The 23803-nt window shown below is 34.6% G+C and overlaps 1 protein-coding gene and 1 long non-coding RNA gene across 2 annotated transcripts; one reads left to right on the plus strand and one right to left on the minus strand.

Annotated features, from left to right (window-relative positions):
• Positions 1 to 325: 325 nt before the first annotated feature.
• Positions 326 to 12109, minus strand: LOC131620631 (synaptonemal complex protein 2-like). Its single transcript, XM_058891762.1, has 18 exons — positions 11551 to 12109; positions 11404 to 11453; positions 11054 to 11261; positions 10822 to 10947; positions 10429 to 10527; positions 8779 to 9455; positions 8451 to 8699; positions 8239 to 8367; positions 8092 to 8160; positions 7908 to 8018; positions 7440 to 7547; positions 7230 to 7340; positions 7071 to 7157; positions 4939 to 5004; positions 4727 to 4834; positions 4483 to 4569; positions 4286 to 4345; positions 326 to 3407 (listed from the first exon to the last, which is right to left on the minus strand). The coding sequence occupies exons 1-18, from the start codon at positions 11708 to 11710 to the stop codon at positions 3306 to 3308; spliced, it is 2607 nt and encodes an 868-aa protein (XP_058747745.1). The 5' UTR covers positions 11711 to 12109; the 3' UTR covers positions 326 to 3305.
• A 9814-nt stretch (positions 12110 to 21923) lies between these two features.
• LOC131617277 (uncharacterized) lies at positions 21924 to 22647 on the plus strand. The gene is made up of 2 exons (XR_009288522.1): positions 21924 to 22171; positions 22281 to 22647. It is a non-coding gene; the product is annotated as an uncharacterized LOC131617277 (long non-coding RNA).
• The last annotated feature ends 1156 nt before the right edge of the window (positions 22648 to 23803 follow it).

Here is a 23803-nt window from a genome sequence, read left to right on the forward strand (position 1 = left end):
TTTTGTTGCTTCCCTTATAAAACTTGGGTACCAATAACCATCAAATTATTGAGTGTTGGATCCTATACCCAACAAAACACTAAGTAGGAAGTTTGTCATCGAATAACTGTTTTGCTTTAATCAACACCGCTGTTACTTTTACATTAAACCTGATACCCTATGTCAACAAAGTATTTGATGTCGAATTTGGTGTCTAAATATCATTTGTGTTTAATCAACAAAATGTTCATTCATCCCCGATGTACAAAGTGGAAAGCAAAATATTTACCGCAGAACGTTCAACCATAAAAAAATAAAAAATAATAAGACATGCAAGTGTCTGGAAAATACACTTTGATATTTTGTTTCAAATTGTACCTATCACATCATAATAGCAAGGGATATAGTGCATCTTTTTAGTTCCTTTAAAAGAAATATTTACGAACAGAGTGATTGAAATTTAGAGGTATGTCCATATTATGAAAAAAAAAAACTCATGGGACCTTTTATTATTTTACAAGCTCACCAGCAAAGAACTGGTATGTACTGCAACCAAGCAAACAGTTGTGTATTGACAAATTACACGGGGAACTAGCATTAGTCAGATCCCTTCTGTAGACCAATAGTCTGCCATTCTGTCGGTAGCAGCTGTAGATCAAAACCAACAGATATGGAATTTTAATCTCCATTCCATGTTCAGATCAAACCCATTAGTATAAAAAATAGGGCACTATAAGAAACCATCAAGAAGCCAAAGATTAATCACTTTATTGCCACAAACTAAAGATATTTCACTCTCAGCACTGCAGTAAGAATCACATGAACATGTACAAGCATTCAAAAATATATAGAAAGAAGGGGTTAGTAATAGTAAGAGATGAGTTGTGTGAGTGTGTATAAAAGGAAGTTCTAAATTTCAATTAGTTTATACACCAAATAAAGGATGCGAAATTCATGAAATTATCCCATTTGACCAAGGATAGCAGTTGCCTGTCAGATGTACTTATTCAGAGGAGGAAATAAAAATTAGTCCTACAAAATCCTGAGACAATTTTCCGATTAACCACTCATCCAGGTGAAATTTGGAGTCCTTGACGTAAACAAAGAATGGCCAACTTTTTTGAAACACTTTCCTATCATTTCTGCAATTAACGCAAGTTTTAATTTGAAATCCAATCCAATCAGAGCCATTTTCACAAATTGAGATTTAAAAACGTTCAGTAAAATTTGATGACATCTATCAACAATCCTCAGAATTATGATGACAACTTCATAGTTTCCACTCAGCCTGGTTATTTTTCAATTCAGTAAAACTGCTCTTCCATAAATTATGTCACTATGACAGTTAATAAAACAGCAGTCCATGCCTAATACAGAAAATCATAACGAGATAAAGCAATCATCCAAGGAAATAGGGACAGAGATGGAAAGACTATTTCTAAGAACCTTGAGAAAGACTTTAAGGAACAGTGTATTGGCTAAATTTCCAGATATGAACAATTCAGCATACTTAAAATCTTACAAACGAATGAGAGGAGGGATTAAAACTTAAAAATTTGGATTAGATGGAGTAAAAACACCATTCGGTCATTACTTTCAGTAGTATAACTCAGCCATCGGTAAGACTGTACGATTCATATTCTAAGTTTGTAATTGAAATCTAATTCAGTAATGTAGGAATTTAAATTGTCCAATCTTGATCCAACAATTGAGGCATGCTGATTAAAGTGATTGGAGTATATTTTGATTGCAGACAACCTGAATCTGAGTTATTATTTAGTTATTTGTGGAGATAGGATGGAGTGGGAGGAGCAAAAACAAGAATCCAATGGGAAAATATACTAATTTCGATTCCTATAAATATTTTAGAAATTTATTCACTATATTTAACCAAAAAAAGTATATTTTATTCATCACCACTCACCAGTCCCGTATAAAGTACTCGCATTTTATATGGTCTAAAATTAACCTATTTCTAAATTGATAGGAGTCATAAACATATTCAACACTACCACAGTACCACTTATCAAGTAATTAGAAAGCTGCCAAGACTAACCATTATCCAATATCTTCTGGGAAAAATAAGCGCGGAGTCTGTAACAAGGGACTAGATTGACAGGAGGGAGTATTTGACTTGGTGTACTACTGTATGGACTTAATCAAATGATAGAAAGAATTGGTCCAGTAGCTTATAAGCTCATGTTTCCTGCTACTTCTAGAGTTCATCCATTTTCTCATATCTCTCAAGAGGGTTGTGTAGAAATATGGTTTTGTAAAGGATCTACCCACACGGAAACTATTGCAAATAGGGGCAGAAAACACCAAATCATTTATCCATTGAGAAGGACAGTCCATAGAAGACATTATATGAGAAGATGCTTTGAAAATGCCCTAAGATAACATGATTGAAATTCAGGCATGTGGCTCTCAGGGGATGGTAGTGGAAGCCAAAGGTGTGGAATGACATTTGAAAGAATTGATTACTCGAAATACTGTAGAATAGGGGAAGAAAACGCCTAAATAAGCTAATCGTTGACAAGGACAAACCATAAAAGAGACTATAATCACTGTATGAGAAGATACTTCCAAATTTTAAGACTTCATCCTGAGAACATGGCTGAATTTTAGGCATGTGGTGATGCATATTCAGGGAGAGATGCATATTTCAGGGATAAAAAAAGAACTCAACAGAAACTGCAAATGAAACTAAAAGCTGGTGTGTAAAAAAGTGAAAATTGAGGAGGAATAAAACTGAAAAGAAAATATAAGAGTCAAGTGGGAGGAATCAGTAATGGGAATTTTGTTGATGGGCACAAAAGTTGCTGAGTCTGGAGCTTTGCTCTAGGTTTTGCGGGTATTTTTCATCTGAAATAGTTCTTGCCATCAATTAGTAATATACTTTTCATCTTTATCATAATGTAACATGAAAAAACAAGCTGCGAAAAATTCAGGCTTTCAAAATAATTGGGCACCTCTCCTGTGGTTGTTCAAGAACATAGCCATAGAAAATATATAGTTCAGAAGACGTGTCATCAAATATCCACTGGTTTAGATTTAAACTATTTAACTACAAGCTTATTCCCTGGCAAAGGGTGTGGCTGAGAAAGTCAGAGAAGTTGAAGAATTTTCAAAAAAAAATTATTATTCAGTATTTGTTGAACTTCATATCTTTATTTTAAGTAAATAGTTAGAACTTTGTATCACTAAGACAAAATTAGGAAGTGATGAAAGGGCTTCAGTAATTATATTATGGCTTTTAGTAGGAGCAAGCATCTTATTTCAAAGGAAATAAAATTCAGGGTTATATTTATAGATTATAAATACCTTTAATCAAATGCATAAGGATCATCTGCATATGGATTTAGAGACCCTTCTGAAAACAAATCACCGATAGTTGTAGGACGGGGATGGCCTTCAGCCCTCATACTCTGCATCAATGAAATGTAAAAAATATATCCACACTACTGCACACCAAGAACAACATAACAAATGCAAGAGCATGTATTTGTTACCTTATACAAAGTATGTACAAAGATTAATATTCTATCTGACTTGGTTTATCCTAAAGTCTTGTAGGAAAAAGGGGGAAATAACTTTCATACAAACTATTTCTTTTCTTTTTGCTTTTAAGTATACTATGTCAACAGCATTACACGAATAATTTGAAAGCAGGGGGAAGTCTAATATTTTACCTATATATATATATATATATATATATATATATATATATATATATATATATATATATATATATATATATATATATATATATATATATATATATATATATATATATATATATATATATATATATATATATATATATATATATATATATATATATATATATATATATATATATATATATATATATATATATATATATATATATATATATATATATATATTGGTAAAATATTAGACTTCGAATAATTTGAAAGCAGCATCGGATTCTAATATAACATGTCACGAATCTTACATTTTCAAAGAAAATAGTTTACAAACTCAATAACCAAAGAGGAAAATACTTAAATTAAAAAAAATATTGGATTAAATTAAACAAAATCTATAAACTAATAAGATAATATATGCTCTTAACCATCATCATCTATGGTAGCACCAGCATAGTGTAGTAAAGAAAATGAAAAAGAAATTATTGTTGTTTGACATGATAAAAAAAATTATCCTCTTATAGTTCATCCAAATTTGTTAGAACTGTGCATCTTGATATGCTAAAACAATAATGCTAAAACCAATCAATAAATGACATGCCAATTAAAAGGAAAATTTCAGCAGAGTTAATTACCTTAACAACGGTTCTAGGGGTATTTGTTTTTGGTGTATTTATCTTTTGTTTTCTTGGATCCTGATAAAGAGAGGAAGTTCAATAATTTCAGGCATATAAGAATTCTGCACTTGGAAGTCAAGCCATCTGGTGTGAAATGTAGTTCATGTGTTAATCTTTAGGGTTAATTGCATATATAGAGAGAAACAGATACATGCCTCAAACAAGACAGTACTTCTTGTTTTCCTTTTCTTTGTAATTGTTCTTCCGTTAGAAGTCTCAACTTCATATTCGCGGCGAGTTACCTGCTCATTGAGTATAGGAGCAAAGGCAGTTATTAAATATGATTTCAGACAACCAATTAAAGGCCTAAAACTTTGATCAATTTATACTTGTTTTGTATTACTTCAATATAATAAGGGCCCCGCCTGTTGGCCATGAGTTCATAGAAAAGTAATTCACCTTTCTATGATGCTTAGGAATGCCTCCTGCGTTTCCTGCTTTTACATTCTCCACTTTCTTCAACAACTTAGGCACTGGTGCTTCTGTTTCTTCTAAGTAAGGAGATTCCTATGACGAGGAGATAAAACCAAACAATTAAGATCACTTGGAGAGAACATAATAACATATTATTGAATAAGAAAATAAAACTTCTTCTAGTTAACAACTCTTACTATTTCACGCTGACTCACTTTCCCACCAAAAGGACTCCTTCTCTTAATCGATGAGACAGAGTATTCCTATTACATGAACAAAAAAACATGTTCATTTTGCAAATTTGTTCATGATTCATTGAATAGAAAGGTTAGTTAAATTTGAACAAATTCAACTCCTACTAATGTATTCTAACACCTATCTCCCATATTGTCATAATATTTATATATGTTCTATATAACTCCCACTGAAGACCGATTAAATATTTTAATAACTCATAACTCATCCTCAATGGTGATCTTTTAATGATCAGAAAAAATACTATGGCTAAACCTTTCAATTACAGACAGGAAATTATTAAGGCTCTTTGATCTTTTAATAAATCATAACTTATGTTCAAAGGAAAAATTTTAAGGATTACATATGAAATCAGAAAGAGAAAAAACATTGCTACAACTTTATATGAAGGCAACCACAAAAGCTTTTTTCGCTATGCCATTTCAACAAACTTTAAGTTTGATTGACAAAGTAGTTGTGTTTGGTAAACAAGCTTATATTTCTAGATCATGTGTTTTTCAATTGTTATCGGTAATAGCATTTAAACTTATAACTTATAGATTATTTTTACCTAGTTTTGATTCATAATGTTTTAATTAAATTCCTCCTTATCCCTCTAGTCTTTAAATTATAAATTTTAAAAATTCATGTAATTGAAAAATATATGTTTAAGGAGTAATTTCATTATCCAGATACATAATTAAGATAAAAAATAAATGAGAACTTTTTTTTACCAGAACAGAGAACATATTTTATGTACCAAAACATATTACAAAGATAATTATATGAACTTATTTCAATTATATAAAAAAAAATGATAATAATATTTCATTGGATATAAATATTTAAAAAGGATAAAATTATAATAAAATAATATTTGAATTTATATATAATATATAGCTTGAAATAAGAATTAAAAGTGATCATTGTATTAGAATGATCATATACGAAATATGCATATGTTCTCAATACTTCAAATCCAATCAACTAGTTTTTCAGCCATTAACTTTTTGCAAAAACTTAGTTGATCTACTATCAATTACCTTATTCGTTGTTGAATAAATTACTCTAGTTTTTCTAAACAAAGTCTTAGTAGCATGGTCTGTTACTTTCTGTAGTAGCCATCTTAATACTTCAGAACTTAAAACACTATATGATTAGAATGGAAAATACCATTATATAACAACAGAAATACACAAATGATAACGAAACCAATATCTATTATCATTATAAGAAAACATTATTTCTGCTCCAATATGAAGCTAGATATATCATTATAAGAAAACATTATTTCTGCTCCAATATGAAGCTAGATATATCATTATAAGAAAACATTATTTCTGCTCCAATATGAAGCTTTGGGAGAGAACTCTGTTGTTAACCTATGCTCTTCTATAGGCAAAGTCACCGTTAAAATTCTTTCAACTTAAATTTCAAAATAGCTGCAAAAGTTTTACCAACCAAATCTATCTAATAGCATGCTAATAAGTTGTCATTACAAAATAGCCATTCTATAAGAAACCATATTATGCCTATAAGTGACAAGATAACCCTAAGGAACATAAATATGAAGCAGTGCATTCTTATTTACATCACCATGCTAAGCAAATAAGTTCACAGTTGATAGGATTGTTTATAAAAAATATAAAGAAAATTTAAGCATTTTTAGGTTAAATTGAACAAACTAACTCTTCTCATTTCCCCAATTCATTCTCAATTCTAATACATTAAACTATAGGTACTTCTAATATTCCCTAGAGTCTTTGAGTCAGACAGATTATCCCCGCAGACAGTGGGGATCTTATGTGAATATAATACAAAATGACTTTTATTGATCCTATGAAATTATTGAAATAATATATTCCCTCAAGTTAAACATAGTTAAAATAGCTCCACAGTATGGAAATTTACTTCAAAATATAACTGCGTGATTAATTTGAATCTTCAGGTTAGCTTCAGTGCTATTTTTGGGTTGCAGCAGACATATATCTTATAAGATATATACCAATGATCTAAAGAACATAATATATTCGTATCGCAACATGTAAATCAACAAATGGAAACAAACACAGAAAGATTGGTTACACAAATCAACCTGTTTTGAATTAACTTCTTGGTCTTCTTTTGGCTTGTCACTCATCACTTGCCATTGCAGCTGCAGCAAAGCCTTTTGCCTGTCTTCCTGCAAATATTGCTAAAAAAATATATATCACAAATGTAATGAGATTAATTTATCATATCACGTACTCCATACTTTGGATTTCTGGAGATGCAATTCCTCTTCCAGCTTCCGACACTCATCTTCAAGTTCACACCTTAATGATTTAATCTGAGCTTCATGGTCCTTCCTCATAAACGTTGTTTTCTACATGTAATCAAGGTATTAGGCTATCAGCAGATGAAGTAAAATTGTATACAAATCATAGCTCGGATCTTATGTTGAGAGTTTGTGTGTGTCCTCCACCTCTCTTAGTTCATTTTCAGCCTGCAGTTGGGTGCGCTTTAATTGTTCAACGTGTTCAGCTTGCAGGCGTAGTTGCCTCTTATCATGTTCCTCCTGCATACGAGTAACCTGTAGATTGGGCAGGAAATAAGCTTACCTGGTGTTTGGATATGGTTGTTGGACATTATGTCAAGGAAATCTCATACAAAGAAAGTAGTAGTGACACAATAGCATTGTCACATCACATATTGAGGTACATAACCACCCCCAAAAAGAGTAATACACAAACTCAGTGCACTTGGATCAAATTACATTATTACTTGAATAGTGTAAGTACTAATTACAAAGTAATTGAATTGTTTATGGAAATAGGGGTTATTTGAACCAATTATTTGCATAAAGACAACCTATAATCCCGATGAAACAGAAGATAAAACACCAAAACATTTCTAAGTCAATAATTTTAATTCTATATTTTTTATTACATACCAGCTTAGTATGTTCCTCCTGAATGTGCATCAACTGCTGCCTTGATTCTTCTTTACATTCTGCAAATTTTTGGTCACGCCTTCCCTCAATTTCTGCGATAGCTTTGTCAGCCTGATGGTTCAAATTGGTCAGAAATGTGTCAATGGAGAGTAAGTGCTGCAATGACTAATATATCTGATCAAACCTTGTGTTTTTCCATGTTGACAATTTCCATTTTCTCTAGCTCATACTTCCTTTTAATGTCATTAATAGCCTGTTCAAATACATGTTATGAGAAGTTATTGCATAATAAATCAAGCACCTATGATCGATAACCAGTTATATGCAACACCTGATCATTTCTCTGAGATATTTCTTTTAAATGCTTTGACAATTCCAACTTCTTGTTTTCTACCATTTGATCATATTGATTTCTAGCTTCTGCGAGTTTACTTTCAGCAGCAGTTAATAACGACCGGTTCTGCAAAGCCATAAAAAAAACATAAATATTATACAAACACCAGTGAGGAAATTGCAGCATGCACAATATTTTAGCTTCAAAACCTCTGTGATCTGATCTTCCAGCTTTTTTTCCTGTTCCTTATGGTGCAAAATGCATTGTTCTTTTTCCTCTAAGACTTTATGTAGCTGTATGACTTCTTTGTCAAAAGAGTCTGCATGTTCCTCTACTTTCATCCTCTCCTTTTGCAGAGTATCAATTTCCTCTGACTTCTTCAAGATGTCTGCCTGCATTCTTTCCATATTTTCTTTGCTTTCAGTCTCTAAAGCTGAAATTTTGAGTAGTAAACCTTGCTGCAAAGCAATAGATATCCTGATAAGGAACACAATGTATGTTGATAGGCTGTTAAATAAAGCAGATTAACAGTAATACCAGTTGGTTCTCCGATGATCTAACACTCTCTAACAGAATTTCAGCTTTCTCCTCTAATTTGGAAATAGTTACTTCTGCTTCTTCCTTCTTTGAGATTGAATCTTCCACTTCTAACTCCAAACGCTGAATTTTCTCGGCAGATAATCGACAATCCTCTGTATACTGTGCTAAAGCAGACTCTTGGACTTTGCGAAGATCATTCAAACTATTGCTTAGCTCTTGATTTATCATATGAATTCCATCTTTTTCGGATGACAAGATCAAGAACTTATTATGAAGCTCATCATACTGGTTTCGAGCATGCTTCGAGAAAGTATCTCTTTCATGCTGGACCAACGTGAAGCAAGAAGTATAGAGAGAGTTCATTTCGTTAAACTTGCTCACAAGGTTCAAGCTTTCTTTGTCTAAATTCAACAAATTTGTAGCCATCGACTGAAGTGATTCTTCAAGGTTTTTGATTTCCTGAAGTGACTTGTCAAGCTTTTCATTGAGATCAGCATTGCATAATTGAAGATCACTTTTTTCTTTATCCAATTTCTGTTGACAGGCTATGTGGTGTGTAATTTCTTCATCTTTGACTTTTAGTTGAAGGTGAAGCTCTCCCAACTTTGAGTTCAAAGTCTCTGTATCCAATCTACTAGAAGTTAACATGTCTTCTAAACTCTTTATCATGGTATCTGCAAACAAATGAGCATTCCATAAAACAACCAAAAAATTAGTAGCAAGTTGAAGATTATGGATATTCACTATGATGAAGTTATAAGGATTTATGAGGGGAAGCAGGAAAATACAAAATAGAGACCAAATAATTTGAAATGTTATTCATGCTTTCCACGGTCCTTAATGTTTGGCCTTTGTTAAGATTTGGTTATTTTTTGTTTTTTCTTGTTTCAAATAACACAGTAATAAATTAAAGGACCTTCATGTTACAAATATTTAACTTAAAGGACTACATTTAATATATGTTTGTGACTTATAGACTGTTTCGAAACAAAAACAATAAAAATGACCAAATCGTTACAAAGGTTAAACATAAAGGACCACGTGATACAAATTACAGGCTCTATTATAAAGACTATTTCTGTATTTTTACCCTGCATAAGTATGACAGAAAATATTTAACTAACATGCCAACTCATATAAATGTCTTCTGGGTTTGAAATCAAGACATAGGAATGACTAACACTACCTTATGCCAACTTCCACGAGTGTTCCAAAATGAAACCTTAGATTGCTCATCATATAAGAAGCAGTATCCATACCATAAAACCAGACTCACTAAAGAATAAATACTACATAAGATAATAAAATATCAACAATGAAAACCAAAGAAAACATGATTGACTATCTGCACCTTTCCCTTTTCAAAATATGACCTGTTAACAAGATATATAATATACACAATAAAACCAAATTTAGGACCCTGGGGAACCAAAAGATCATTCATTCATAAATCCCTTATACACACACAACACACACACACACACACACACACACACACACAAATAAAAAAAACTTATAAAAATACTTGACCAAAACAGTCTGTTTAAGACAACCCTCACCAGACACTGTTTAACTATATCATTCATTAATTATTCAATACATGCCATATAAATTCTTAGGATTAGTAATTTGCAATTTAACTCTCACCCTTCTCTTGTATAACATTGGTAGCTCTGCACTTTTCATCGCTGTGAAACTTCTCCCTTTCTTCTGCAGAGAACTTTAGCTTCTCTAGCTCATTATCACCTGTCATAAGGATAAAAACAAGGATTTAAATAACAGTTGCGGTCGCGTAAAGGCTTTCACGATTTCGGTCGGTACAGGTTTTGCGTCGTCACATTAACCATAATTTGTTTTTTTAATTTTTACTATAAAAATGGTATCGGCATGTTCCGTTATTGTTTTGTCAAGGCCGTTTTTTAAAACATTGGATAAAAACATATTTTACATTTGAAATTAGAACCTCAAAAACAAATCAAACCAAACAACTTTTCAAATCAACTTTTTGACTAAAGTTTAATAGTAATAAAAAGAACTTACGAGATTTTATTGTTTCCTGTGTAGAATCTAGCTTCAAAGACAAACCATCCATCTGTTTGTTCAAACTCTCAAGAGCTTCTGAACTTGCTGAGAGTTTATTTTCCAATATTTCCTTATCTTTCTCAGCTATGACAAGATGCATACATAAATTTGACAAATTACAAAGGAAAAGCTAAGAAAAATCAAAATTAAAAAGCAAAAACAAACAAACAGAGAGATTAAATTGTCATACCATCCTGAACTATAGCAGCCAACTGTTGTAGAGTCTCCGTAAGTTGATCGCACAGAGTCTTAGTCGATGAGAATTTCGATTCAAGTCCTTTCCATAGCTTCTCATCTTCCTTCTGCTTCACTTTGAGCTTCGCATTATCATTGAACGCATTCTGCAATTTTTCTTCTAATGCACGGATATGCTCCAGAGATTTCTTTAGCTTAGTATTCTTCACATAAACAGAAAAAAAGTAATAATCGTTCAATATAACAGCCAAACGAAACCCTAAGCATCATACATTTCACCATTCAAGCATTCAACATCTTAAAACACACGCACAATCACAAATTAGAATCATATCATATTCATACCGCAATATCAAGATCAGTCTTCACCGATGCTTGCTCTTTCACCAATTTCTCTGCAAATGAAAAAACCAGACCATTACAATCGAAACTTCTGATTAAAATCAATAAGAGAAAGAAAAGAAGGAAATCAAAGCGGAATCGGTGCAAAACCTGCGGTTAGCTTCAGATTCGCGAAACTTCCCGATGAAACGGAATCGGAAGTTTGACGCGCGGAGAGCGATGATAACGGCTTCGCAGTTCCCGGTGTGGTGCCGTACAGCGATTTGAATTTGTCGAGGCTTGTGGAGATTGGAAATGCTAGCTTCTTCATTGCGAAGATCGAAACCGAAAACGAGAAATGAAACCCTAGAAATCTGAGTGTAGAGTTTAAGCTTTTATCTTCTTCCTCGCCCTATTCTGTTATTGCTCTGCGAAGACGATTCAGTTCAGAGTAAAGTTCAAATGCGGTTACGCGCCATGGTGACGCAGAATTTATATTAACGCGCGAGAGCCCGCGTTTGGCTCTGGAGTAGGAAATAGTTAAAACGATCCGTTTGGTTTTCTAAATTCGCTTTTTACTTTCCACGTAAGTGTAATGGAAGAATATTAAATGCAGAGGAATAAGGTACTGTTTTATTAATATCAAGATTCAACTTCCAGTGTATAACTTAGAAGGAATCAAATGATTACAAGCAATGGAATGATAAGGAGAGAAATCTCAGTGTGAGGAAGAAGAGAGAAGAATATTCTCAGACAAATCATTCACACCCTCAGTCTCAATCCCAATACTATAAATACTAGGGTTAATGGGTGAACCCTTGCAGCTTGCAAGAAGGACGACGCGTCCTCATTCCTCTCCCCACTTCCGGATTTTGTGGCTGCCTAGCAGCATTTGTCTTATTCTCATTCTTTTCCACCTGTCCTTTCTGCTGAGGTGGATTTCTCATTACAATACCTTCCCCTTTAAAATCAACCTTGTCCTCAAGGTTGAAGTTAGGATATTGTTCAGCCATCTCATGAACATCTTCCCATGTTGCCTCGTCCATGCTCAAACCATCTCATTGAATCAGCACTTGCGAAACGGTTTGATTATGTCGCATGATGGTCCTCTGTTGAATTACTGCGGCAGGCTGTAAGATAGGTCCCAATTCATGTGTTGTCAAAGGCAAAGGAAGGTATGGCTCAGTATGCAATCCTTTGAACGGTTTCAATTGAGATACGTGAAACACCGGATGAATACGCGCCTCAGAAGGTAGCAACAGTTTGTAAGCCACTTGTCCTATTTTCTCACTAATAGTAAAAGGGCTAAAATAACGCATTCCAAATTTCTGATTTTTTCTCAAGGCCACAGAATTTTGCCGATAGGGTTGTAACTTCACCAATACTTGCTCCCCCGCTGCAAATTGCACATCTCGTCGGTGTTTATCAGCTTGAGTCTTCATAACTTGTTGGGCACGTTTCAGATTGAGTTTCAATTGTGCGAGCAATCGATCTCTGTCCATTAATTGCTGTTGAACACTCACAGCATCAGTTGGGGAATGACAGTAACGGCTTATAGTAGGAGGTGGTCTGCCATATAATGCTTGGAAGGGAGTCATGCCCAAGCTAGTGTGAAAAGTTTTATTGTACCAATATTCCGTCCAATCAAGCGCTCTAAACCAGGACTTAGGATTTTGAAATGTGAAACATCGCAAATACATCTCAACACATTTGTTGAGAGCCTCGGATTGGCCATCCGTTTGAGGGTGATATGCGGAAGACATTGCCAATGTAGTGCCTTGTAATTGAAACAGATCCTTCCAAAATTTGCTCATAAACACTTTATCCCTATCTGAAACAATTGATTTCGGTATCCCATGTAACTTAACTACGATGCGCATAAAAGCTTCAGCTACCGTCTTGCTATTGTAATCAGTTTTTAGAGGGCTGAAATGACTGTACTTCGTCAGCCTGTCAATGACAACCATGATGACTGTGTATCCATGTGAAGGGGGTAACCCGGTGATAAAGTCCATTGCCACATCTTCCCACACTTGATTTGGTATGGGCAATGGTTGCAGCAAACCCGCGGGAGCTCTAGTATCGTGTTTGGCCTGCTGACAAATGAGGCAGTTTTGGACAAAATTTTTGATATCCTGTTGCATATTCTTCCAGAAGAATTGAGCTGAAATTCGAGCCATAGTGCGTGCAATTCCTGCATGTCCACCCACAGGAGAAGAGTGAAACTCAAGTAACAATTTGGAACGCAATTGAGGATCATCCGGAACCACGATTCTGTCTTGCCAATACATCAAACCATCTTTCATGTTGAATTTGTGTCCCTGTATAGTGTCAGAATTGTGAAGTTGAGCCTGCAATTTACTGTCATGAGTTGTACTGCTGCGTAATTCAGCCAAGAGTGCTACTTCAGGTTTGGACCATGCCATCAAGCAAACTCTGGACAGTGCATCCGCTGCTACATTTTCTTTGCCAGGCTTGTATTCAATTGTGAAATCATAGCCAATGAATTTGTGTAACCAAGCTTGTTGTTCAGGAGTTTGTAGTGATTGGTCCATCAAACTCTTCAAACTCTTTTGATCCGTACGTATGATGAATTTATGCCCCAATAAATAGTGTCGAAATTTGGCAATTGCCTCTGTGATAGCAAATAATTCCCTTGTATAAGCTGATTGTTTCTGCATCCGTGGTACCATCTTTTTCGAGAAAAACGCAATTGGATGCCCAAGCTGGCTTAACACAGCGCCCACTACCCGATGCATTGGTCTCAATGGTGAAAGGTATGGAAAATTGCGGTAGAGCCAGAACAGGCGCAGTAGTAATAGCAAGTTTCAATTTATCAAAAGCCTCAGTAGCCAATGTCGTCCACTTGAAACCCTCTTTCTTCAGCAAGTCCGTAAGAGGAGAAGCAATTGTGGCATAACCCTTAATGAATCTGCGATAATATCCCGTCAATCCAAGGAACCTTCTGAGTTGTTTGACGTTACTAGGTTGTGGCCACTGTAAAACCGTGTGGATCTTGTCTTTGTCCATAGCCACGCTTGTGCCAGAAACTGTGTGGCCTAAATAATCCACTTCCATCATGCCAAAGGAACATTTGGAGAGTTTAACAAACAAACAATTTTGTTGTAAAATCTGCAAAACTATTTCTAAATGTTGGATGTGAGCAGCAAATGAAGGGCTATACACCAGTATATCATAAAAAAAAACCAATACCGACTTTCTCAAGAATGGCTGAAATATTTGATTCATGAGACATTGAAAGGAGGCAGGGGCATTAGTTAAGCCAAAAGGCATAACTAGCCATTCATAATGTCCCTGATGTGTTCTAAAAGCGGTTTTGTGTCGATCACTAGGCTCAACCAAGATTTGATGATAACCTGATCGCAAATCGAGTTTTGAAAACCACTTAGCACCAAATAACTCATCCAAAAGTTCATCCACAGTGGGCATAGGAAAAGAGTCTTTCACAGTAATTGCATTGAGAGCTCTATAATCTGTACAAAACCTCCAAGTCCCGTCTTTCTTTTTAACCAAAACAATTGGTGAAGAAAATGGACTGCTACTTGGTTGGATAATACCTTCGGTGAGCATCTCTCGTATCATGGATTCAATCTGTTCTTTCTGGCTCTGTGGGTACCTGTAAGGTCGTACTTTGACTGGACCGTTGCCTGGCATCAATGGAATCGTATGGTTCTGAGCTCGTGGAGGTGGTAACCCTGTAGGTTTCTGAAAAACCTCTTTGAACCTGTTCAGCAAAATTACTAGATCTGGTTCCATGGTTTGGGGTAGCTCTAACCAACAGTCTGTTTCATTGAAATGATCCGTTTGCTGAATTAAAAACAAGCTTCAATCGCATCAGTATGGTATAATCTCCTCATGTGATGTAACTGTGCTTGTTGTGGGCTCTGACTTTTTTCTCCTTGTAATGTCACAAACTCACCTTTATCAAAAAATTTAATGGATAATGACTGATAGTCTGCTACATGTGGCCCCAATGTAGCTAGCCAAGTGGCTCCTAATATCAAATCCGCTCCCACAATAGGCAATAAATACACAGGAATCTTGATGTCATGATTTTGGACAGCTACACACAGTTCAGGAATAGACCCCTCTGGACTTAGGGAATTACCATTACCTACCAAAACTTTAAAGAAAGGTGCAGGAGCTATCTCCATTTTCAAGAATTGGGCAATTCGAGGTTGGAGAAAATTGTCTGAACTACCCCCATCCACTAAGATTTGAATAGGTAGATTACCAATATGTCCTGTAAACTTAATAGTTCCAATACCTGTTGCTCCTTTCAAGGCATTAAAAGACAAATGCAATTCTAATTGTTTATCCTCCACTGCAGTCAGTTGGGTGTCGCTGCCTTCTTCAAAGTATCTTGCAGCATCTTCTACTTGTAATATCATCATAGTTCTATTAGGGCATTTATGGCTAAATGACCACTTCTCATCACAAGTATAGCATAACCCTTTCTCCCTTCTAATTTGCATCTCAGCAGAACTCATTCTTTTGACATTTTGGTTTTTAGGCTGGAAACTCGAGGGTTTGGCATTTGGAGTAGGTAATAAGGGAGGTGTAGTGGTTCTGATAGGGTTTGGGTTTTGAAATGTGTTAAGTTTGGTATTTGAGTTGTTGAGTTGGTGTTTGGGAACAGGTTTGCATTTTTCTTCAAAAATTTTGGCCAAAGCAACGGCTCTTTGAATGCAAGTTGGTGTTTGAGCTAAAACTTCTCTTTGCAATTCCTGTTGTAAGCCACTAACAAAACAGTCAAGTAATGCTTCAGTACTAACACCATAAACGCGATTTGCCAAAGATGTAAATTCCAGATAATACTCAGCAACCGTAGCTTTTTGAGTCAGCTTAAATAACGTAGCACGAGGACATTCATAGCAAGAAGGGCCAAAATCTACCTCCACAACACGGGTAAATATTTGCCATGATTGAAAGGGGTTTGTACGTTGCATCATTTGATACCAAGGCACCACTTTTTGATCCATATGAACAGCCGCAATCGTCAAACGCTCCGTATCTGGAATGTTGTAATATTCAAAGAACTGCTCTGCTTTGAAGATCCATTCAATCGCATGGGAACCATCGAATCTGGGAAATTCGAGCTTAACGTTTCTGGTTTGAAAAGGAGGTCGAGGTCGTGAGTTCCTATCATCATGTTGTGAGTCCGCTGCGTTCTTCAAAAGAGATTCGACTGCCGATTCGATTCTGGAAAGGCGTTGGTCATTGTCTGTTTCTAAGGAGTTTATTCTTTTTGCTTGTTCGCGGTCTCTGAGATCCATGGCGTCGAAAAACTTGAGAAGCTGTGACTGAACGTCGTTCTTGATTTCCTCTTGGATTTCCTTCAAGTGAGCGAAATCAGACATGATGTAATGAAAAGCACTAGTGTATTGGAAGAATATTAAATGCAGAGGAATAAGGTACTGTTTTATTAATATCAAGATTCAACTTCCAGTGTATAACTTAGAAGGAATCAAATGATTACAAGCAATGGAATGATAAGGAGAGAAATCTCAGTGTGAGGAAGAAGAGAGAAGAATATTCTCAGATAAATCATTCACACCCCCAGTCTCAATCCCAATACTATAAATACTAGGGTTAATGGGTGAACCCTTGCAGCTTACAAGAAGGACGACGCGTCCTTATTCCTCTCCCCACTTCCGGATTTTGTGGCTGCCTAGCAGCATTTGTCTTATTCTCATTCTTTTCCACCTGTCCTTTCTGCTGAGGTGGATTTCTCATTACAATAAGCATGGTTCCTAGCACCATTGACCTGCCACGTCATCATACTTGCACTGTGCATCGGGAACCGAGGGCAATGGTTTTGTGTTCCAAATTTGAAAGTTAAAAAGAAGAATGAAAAAATAATTATTTCCTCCGTGTCATCCTCTTAGAAATTTTTATTTATATCTCAGTAAAATTAACTTAAATAATTAATGTATCTGTATTATTTATAGTCTAGATACATTAAATATTCAATGAATCTGAAAAAGTGATTTTTGCTTATAATATGAGACGGAGAGAGTACTCCTTTTTAAGATGATGAGTATTTACTAAAATAATCTTATTCTCCACACCAAAATATTTATTTTTGATTTATTTTTTTAAGTCACTACTTTTATCACAGTTGAAATTTCATCAATGGTGAAAAGTAGTGCCTAATCATTGGCTTGAATCCCAACATCAGCAGTTTTGTTTTTTAATTATTTTTAAATCACTTTTCACCACAGTTGGAATTCAACGTGGTTAAAAGTGGTGTCTTCCCTACTTTATTATTAAATAAAAAATAAATCATATTTTTCACAGTTTGGAATTTCAACTGTGCTGAAAAGTCATCCAGTTTTATTTTTCTAAAATGTATAACGGCTTACGTTTATTCACTTTTTCCCTAGACGAACTTCATCTTTTACCTCCAAAATTCATCATTCATATACAAAACTTTATTTCTCCACTAAATAAAAAACTTGAAAAAAATCATTTCTTTCATAAAAGAAACTCGAAAACATCATTTCTTTCATTAACGAGTTTCAAAACTCTATCCTATCTCAATGGGAAGCTCCAAAATTTGTTTATGAGATTAGAAGATTCCTTGGTTTGGCTGGTTATTATTGGAAGTTCATTGAGGGATTTTCTAAGTTGTCATTATCGTTGACGCAATTGACTAGGAAGGATCAAGATTTTATTTGGACTTAATAATGTGAAGCTAATTTCCAAGAGCTTAAGAGAAGATTGACAACCGCTCCTATTTTGATTTTTCCGAATCCGTTGGAACCGTTTGTTGTGTATTGTGATGCTTCTTTGATGGGTTTAGGAGGTGTGTTGATGCAGAAATGACAAGTAGTAGCTTATACTTCAAGGCAACTTAAAATTCATGAGAGGAATTATCCGACGCATGATTTAGAATTGGTCGTCGTTGTGTTTGTTTTGATACATTAGAGGCACTATTTGTTTGGGTTGAGATTCGATGTGTATAGTGACCACAAGAGTTTGAAGTATTTGTTTGATCGGAAAGAATTGAATATGAGGCAAAGAAGATGGTTGGAATTCTTGAAAGACTATGATTTTGGTTTGAATTACTATTCTGGAAAAGCAAATGTTGTAGCTGATGCATTGAGTAGGAAATAATTGCATATGTGTATGTTGATGATTCGAGAATTGGAATTGTTGGAACAATTTCGAGAGTTGAGTTTGGTTTGTGAAGTGACTTCTTCATGTGTTAAGTTTGGTATGTTGAAGCTTACTTGTGGTATTCTTGATGAGATTCGATAAGGTTAGAAATTGGACTTGAAATTGGTTGACAAAATGACATTGATTAATCAAAGGAAAAGGTGGTGATTTTCGGATTGATGAGAATAGTGACATGAGATATCGTGACCGAGTTTGTATTCCCGATGTTGCGGATTTGAGAAAGAGGATTCTTGAGGAAGGACATCGAAGTGGTTTGAGTATTCATCCTGGAGCTACTAAAATGTATCAAGACTTGAGAAAGTTATTTTGGTGGCAAGGTATGAAGAAAGATATAGCGGAATTTGTGTATTCTTGTTTGATTTGTCAGAAGTCAGAGATTGAACATCAGAAACCATCTGGTTTGATGCAACCATTATCCATTCCCGAGTGGAAATGGGATAGTATTTCTATGGATTTTGTTTCGGGTTTGCCGAGAACGTCGAGTAATTGTGAAGCAATTTGGGTTATTGTGGATAGATTGACGAAATTTGCTCACATTTATTCTGATGAGGATGAATTATTCGATGGAGAGACTTGCAAAGTTGTATATTGAGAAGATTGTGATTTTGAATGGTATTCCATTGAGTATTGTTTCAGATAGATATCCAAGGTTTACTTCTAGATTTTGGGAAGGTTTGCAAAGTGCTTTGGGTACTAAGTTGCGTTTGAGTTCGGCTTATCATCCCCAAACTGATGGTCAGACTGAGAGGACGATTCATTCGCTTGAGGATTTTTTGAGGGTTTGTGTTTTGGAACAAGAAGGAGTTTGGGATAGTTATTTTCCGTTGATTGAGTTCACGTATAATAACAGTTTCCATTCTAGTATTGGTATGGCTCCGTTTGAAGCTTTATATAGTCGAAGGTGTGGGACTCCTTTATGTTGGTATGAATCGGGAGAGAGTGATGTGGTCGGAGCTGAGATCATTCAAGAGACTACTGATAAGATTAAGTTTATCAGGGAGAAGATGAAGGATTCTCGGATTCGTCAGAAGAGCTACCATGATAAGAGGAGAAAAGCACTTGAGTTCGAGAAGGATGATCATGTGTTTTTGAGCATTACTCAAGTAACGGTTGTTGGTAGGGATTTGAAGTCGCGTAAGTTAACGTCGCGTTTCATAGGTTCATATCAGATTACCGAGAGAGTAGGTGAGGTGGCATATCGGATTGCATTACCGCCGTCACTTGCTAATCTTCATGATGTGTTTCATGTGTCTCAGTTGAGGAGATACATTGCGGATCCTTCGCATGTTGTCCAATTAGATGATGTCGAGGTTAGAGATAATTTTACCGTGGAGACATTACCTTTGCATATAGAAGATAGAGAGGTGAAACAATTCCAAGGTAAAGAGATCATTCTAGTTAAGATCGTTTAGGGTGGACCGGCTAGAGGAAATGTGACGTGGGAGCTTGAGAGAAAGATGAAAGAATCTTATCCCGATTTGTTTGCTTGAGATAAATTTTCGAGGACGAAAATCTTTTAAGTGTCGTTCAAAACGTTAGGAAACTAATGTGATTATCTATATAATAGAGTTGGAATAGTTATCACTTGATGAATTAATTATGATTTAAATATGTGAATAACATGTAATTATGTATGTATGCGTTATGGATTGATTAATTGTGGCTAATATTAGTGGATGTGTTATGTGATGTGATATTCATGATATGTGTGATTGAATATATGCTATTCGAATGTGTTTTGTTGGGAATGATTATTTGAAATATGTATGTATTGAGATGTGAATTGAATAATGATAATGCAATGCATGTTATGCTAGGCTTGAATACATGTGATTGATTGATGTGTGTTAAGTGATGCATTGTTTGGTATTGAAGTCATGTTGTGTAATATGGTGCAATGTTAGAAAAGATGTGATTATGTAGTTTAAGAGGTTGAGAATCATCTTATTTGCATAAGTCTTGTTTGTGGCACACTTACAATAGCATGAGTCTTTGAAAGAGGCAATGTCGAGTAATCTCGTGGAGATTATTTGCTTATCCCAAACCTAACGAGTATGACGTTTGAAAGCTTAACGAGTATGGGGCTTTGAGGTGGTTATCTAGTTCGAGAGGCAGAAATGATAAAGGAGGGATCCACATGCATATCGCATAGAGTCATGCTTAAGTCGCACGTGTCAGTGTGAATTGTTGTTGTGTGTGATTATGTGATATGGTTGTGTGGATATGATTTTGGTTGATATGCATATATGTGGGTGTTGTGATTTGATATTGTATACTTGATTGTATTTCATCATTGGATTACAATTGTTGATTTTGGTAATTGGATATGATTACTTGAATTATGGAACTTTGTCGAATGAGCTAAACATGTAAATCTTGATATATTTTATATGAATGCATGTTTATGGGAAGAGTGATGAATTCTTGAAATGTATTCTTGTTGTGTTTTACATTTCCCATTATTATGTTTATTTATAATGATTTGAATTCTCACCCTTATGTTTGAATAATGTTCATTGTGATATCGTGCAGGTTCTGACGAGTAGTGAGCTTGTCAAGGATTTAGCCGAGGAGCTTTCAGTTTAACTTTTGATTAGGTAGAGAGTCAAATGCTCTGGTCATGTAACACTTGGGGATTTATTTGAACTCATGTTTTGGTTCTTTGGATATTGTTATCTTTTCGAATTTTAACATGATATTTTGAATATGATTGTTAAAGGCTATGTTGCCTAGTTATTGGATTTCATATAGCATAGTTGATTATAGTATGGGATATATTCATTGAAATGGTTTGGTTGTAATTATAAAAAATGGGTTATTTTTATCAATTTAGACCAATAAGTATTAAATCGACCAAAATCATTAGATTTATCTGCCAAACAAATTTAACTGAATTCACCAAAAACTAAAATTTTATTGGTTGAAATTAGACCTTAAAAATGAAATTAATATTTAAGTCTGATTTAAATTTTAAATGAAATTTAAGTTTTAAATCCGATTTCGATCTAAATCGATCTATTGTCCAACCCTACTCTCAGGTTAAAAAACAAGAATAAATGCAATTATAAAATTTGATATACATTAACAAATAAATTTGTCAAAAAAACAAAAGTTGATCACATTCAACTTGTGCATAAACATGTCATCAATACATTGGTGTAATATTCATACATGTAACTTTACCACAATCCAATAATATTTTTATTTATACGTAATGTGTTTTCTTTAATGAAAGGTTAACAAAGCACAAAAATTTTGATTAAAAAATTATAATTCTTACAATTAAAATAATATAATCAAGTGACCTCCTTACCCAGTATGCTAAAAGGACAAAAATAGCATAATGATTTATTTAAAAGATACATAATTAAAACTCTAATGTTAGGAAAGGTTTTTTTATAACTTCATACGTGCAAAAAACAATTTCTTAATTATTTTGGTAGAATATAAGTCGTATACATTATAAAATAGTGATCAAATTTCATTCTCTTATACACCCAAATAAGAAATAACATGGCTGCAATTTTCAAATTTGTTTATGCTATAATTCTATTTTACTCACTATTTTTTGCTGCAATGAATGTTAATGGTATTCATATTTTATTCTTTTATATTTCCTTTTTAACGTTTTAATTCATTAATTCATGCACAATATTTTGTCTTACTTTTTAACATCATTGTATTCTTTTTTATTACAGCAGCAATTAAATGTGAGACAGATTCCAATTGTCCACAAAACATGTGCATGGCTCCTAGTGTTGTGAGGTGTATGGGTTCAACATGTACATGTGTTGGTTCTCGTGTATTGCCTTGGGAAGTGAGACAAGGCCCAAACGAAAAATCAATAAGCCTCTTTGGATAAAGGACCACATAGTCCATTAACTTATTATTAATTTTGGCAATTTATGTTTTCCTCCAAGTGGCTTAGGCCCAAAACTATTTTAAGTAATTTTTGTATCTTAGGCCCAATAGCCTTTTATTCTTGTAAACCTAATATTTATAATGTTGGCTGGAGTTGTAATATATAAGCATATTCATATCTATCTTTAATTTTTATAGTTTAAATTTTATTTTCTTGTCTAATGATGAAACCCTAAGAGGTAGTAGCTGCATAACCAAAACTCTATTATTGGTGCTTTCATCATCTTCCTCAATGCGGAAGGTGGAGAAAAACACAAGAAAGGGGAGGGTTGAATTGTGTTCTTTATCAGATTAAAATTCCCTTTCTTTAAATTCTTTTCTTTCTCTTAGTATCTCATCTTCTGGATATGCTTTAATGTTGCGGAAGCATGCTTGGAATAGATTTGCATAACCAATGAGATATTTATTTTAACTTCTTTGTATTATCAGAACTTCTGACTTGTCTCAGTACAGTTATGGATACATTTGCGTGAATGATCTGAGTTAAATGAGTTGTACAAAAAGTAAAAGACACGTTCATTTCCATCCTGGTTCACCTTCTGAAAAATGCTACCTCCAGTCCACCTTTCTCGGGTGATTTGCCTATCAACAGAGGTCTTAATCCACTATAACCAATCTTGATTACATCTGCACGATCATCCGTCGTGACTAATAACCTGTACAACCAATTGCGGAGACTAACCCTGCACAAGCTACCCGCGAGTGACTAACCCCTAGATGACTGAACCGTTCAGTGATCCCATCTGGCTATAACATTCATCAATATAGTAAACTACACAAGCCAACTGCTCGTGACTAACTGCAATGGACTGTTCAGTGATCTGATCCACAGATATAACATCCATTGAGTCCTGGACTTCTGACCTTCACTTGGTCTCCAAGAGAATTTCCACAATGACCACCATCATTGTATTCTCAAGCTTCTGAACTTTGCTTGGTCGCTCGAGGCATCATCACCAAATTAAATTGGTTTCAATACAGTGCTTCTTAATAAGCAAATATTCTAAGTACAAATTACATGACAAGTAATCACGTTTAGGTGAATATTCGTTGGAGTCTTCTTGTCTGCATCTTCTGACGAGATCCTTGCTTGGTATGAGTAGGCAGAGTAAGAACATTAGCTTCAGTTGTTGAGAGCTTCTTCAAGTTAATCTTCATCTTTAATTCTTCTTTAAAGTCGGATTATGAACATAGTATCTATTCAGAGTTGCCTTTTGGTTTTGATCTACTATCCTTCTCTTCAAGCATATTAAGAACAACAGTTCTTATTCAAGGCTGCTTCTAGTTTTGATCTTCTATT

The sequence above is a fragment of the Vicia villosa genome, linkage group LG7, assembly GCF_029867415.1.
Source record: "Vicia villosa cultivar HV-30 ecotype Madison, WI linkage group LG7, Vvil1.0, whole genome shotgun sequence".
NCBI classification, from domain to species: domain Eukaryota; kingdom Viridiplantae; phylum Streptophyta; class Magnoliopsida; order Fabales; family Fabaceae; genus Vicia; species Vicia villosa.

Excerpts from the sequence above, each read along its gene's own strand:
- LOC131620631 (XM_058891762.1), bottom strand. The coding sequence starts at position 11,710 with ATGAAGAAGCTAGCATTTCCAATCTCCACAAGCCTCGACAAATTCAAA. Across the intron at positions 8,368-8,450 it reads TGGAAGATCAGATCACAGAG|AACCGGTCGTTATTAACTGC; the intron begins GTTTTGAAGCTA and ends ATGGCTTTGCAG. Across the intron at positions 7,341-7,439 it reads CTGAAAATGAACTAAGAGAG|AAAACAACGTTTATGAGGAA; the intron begins GTGGAGGACACA and ends GATTACATGTAG.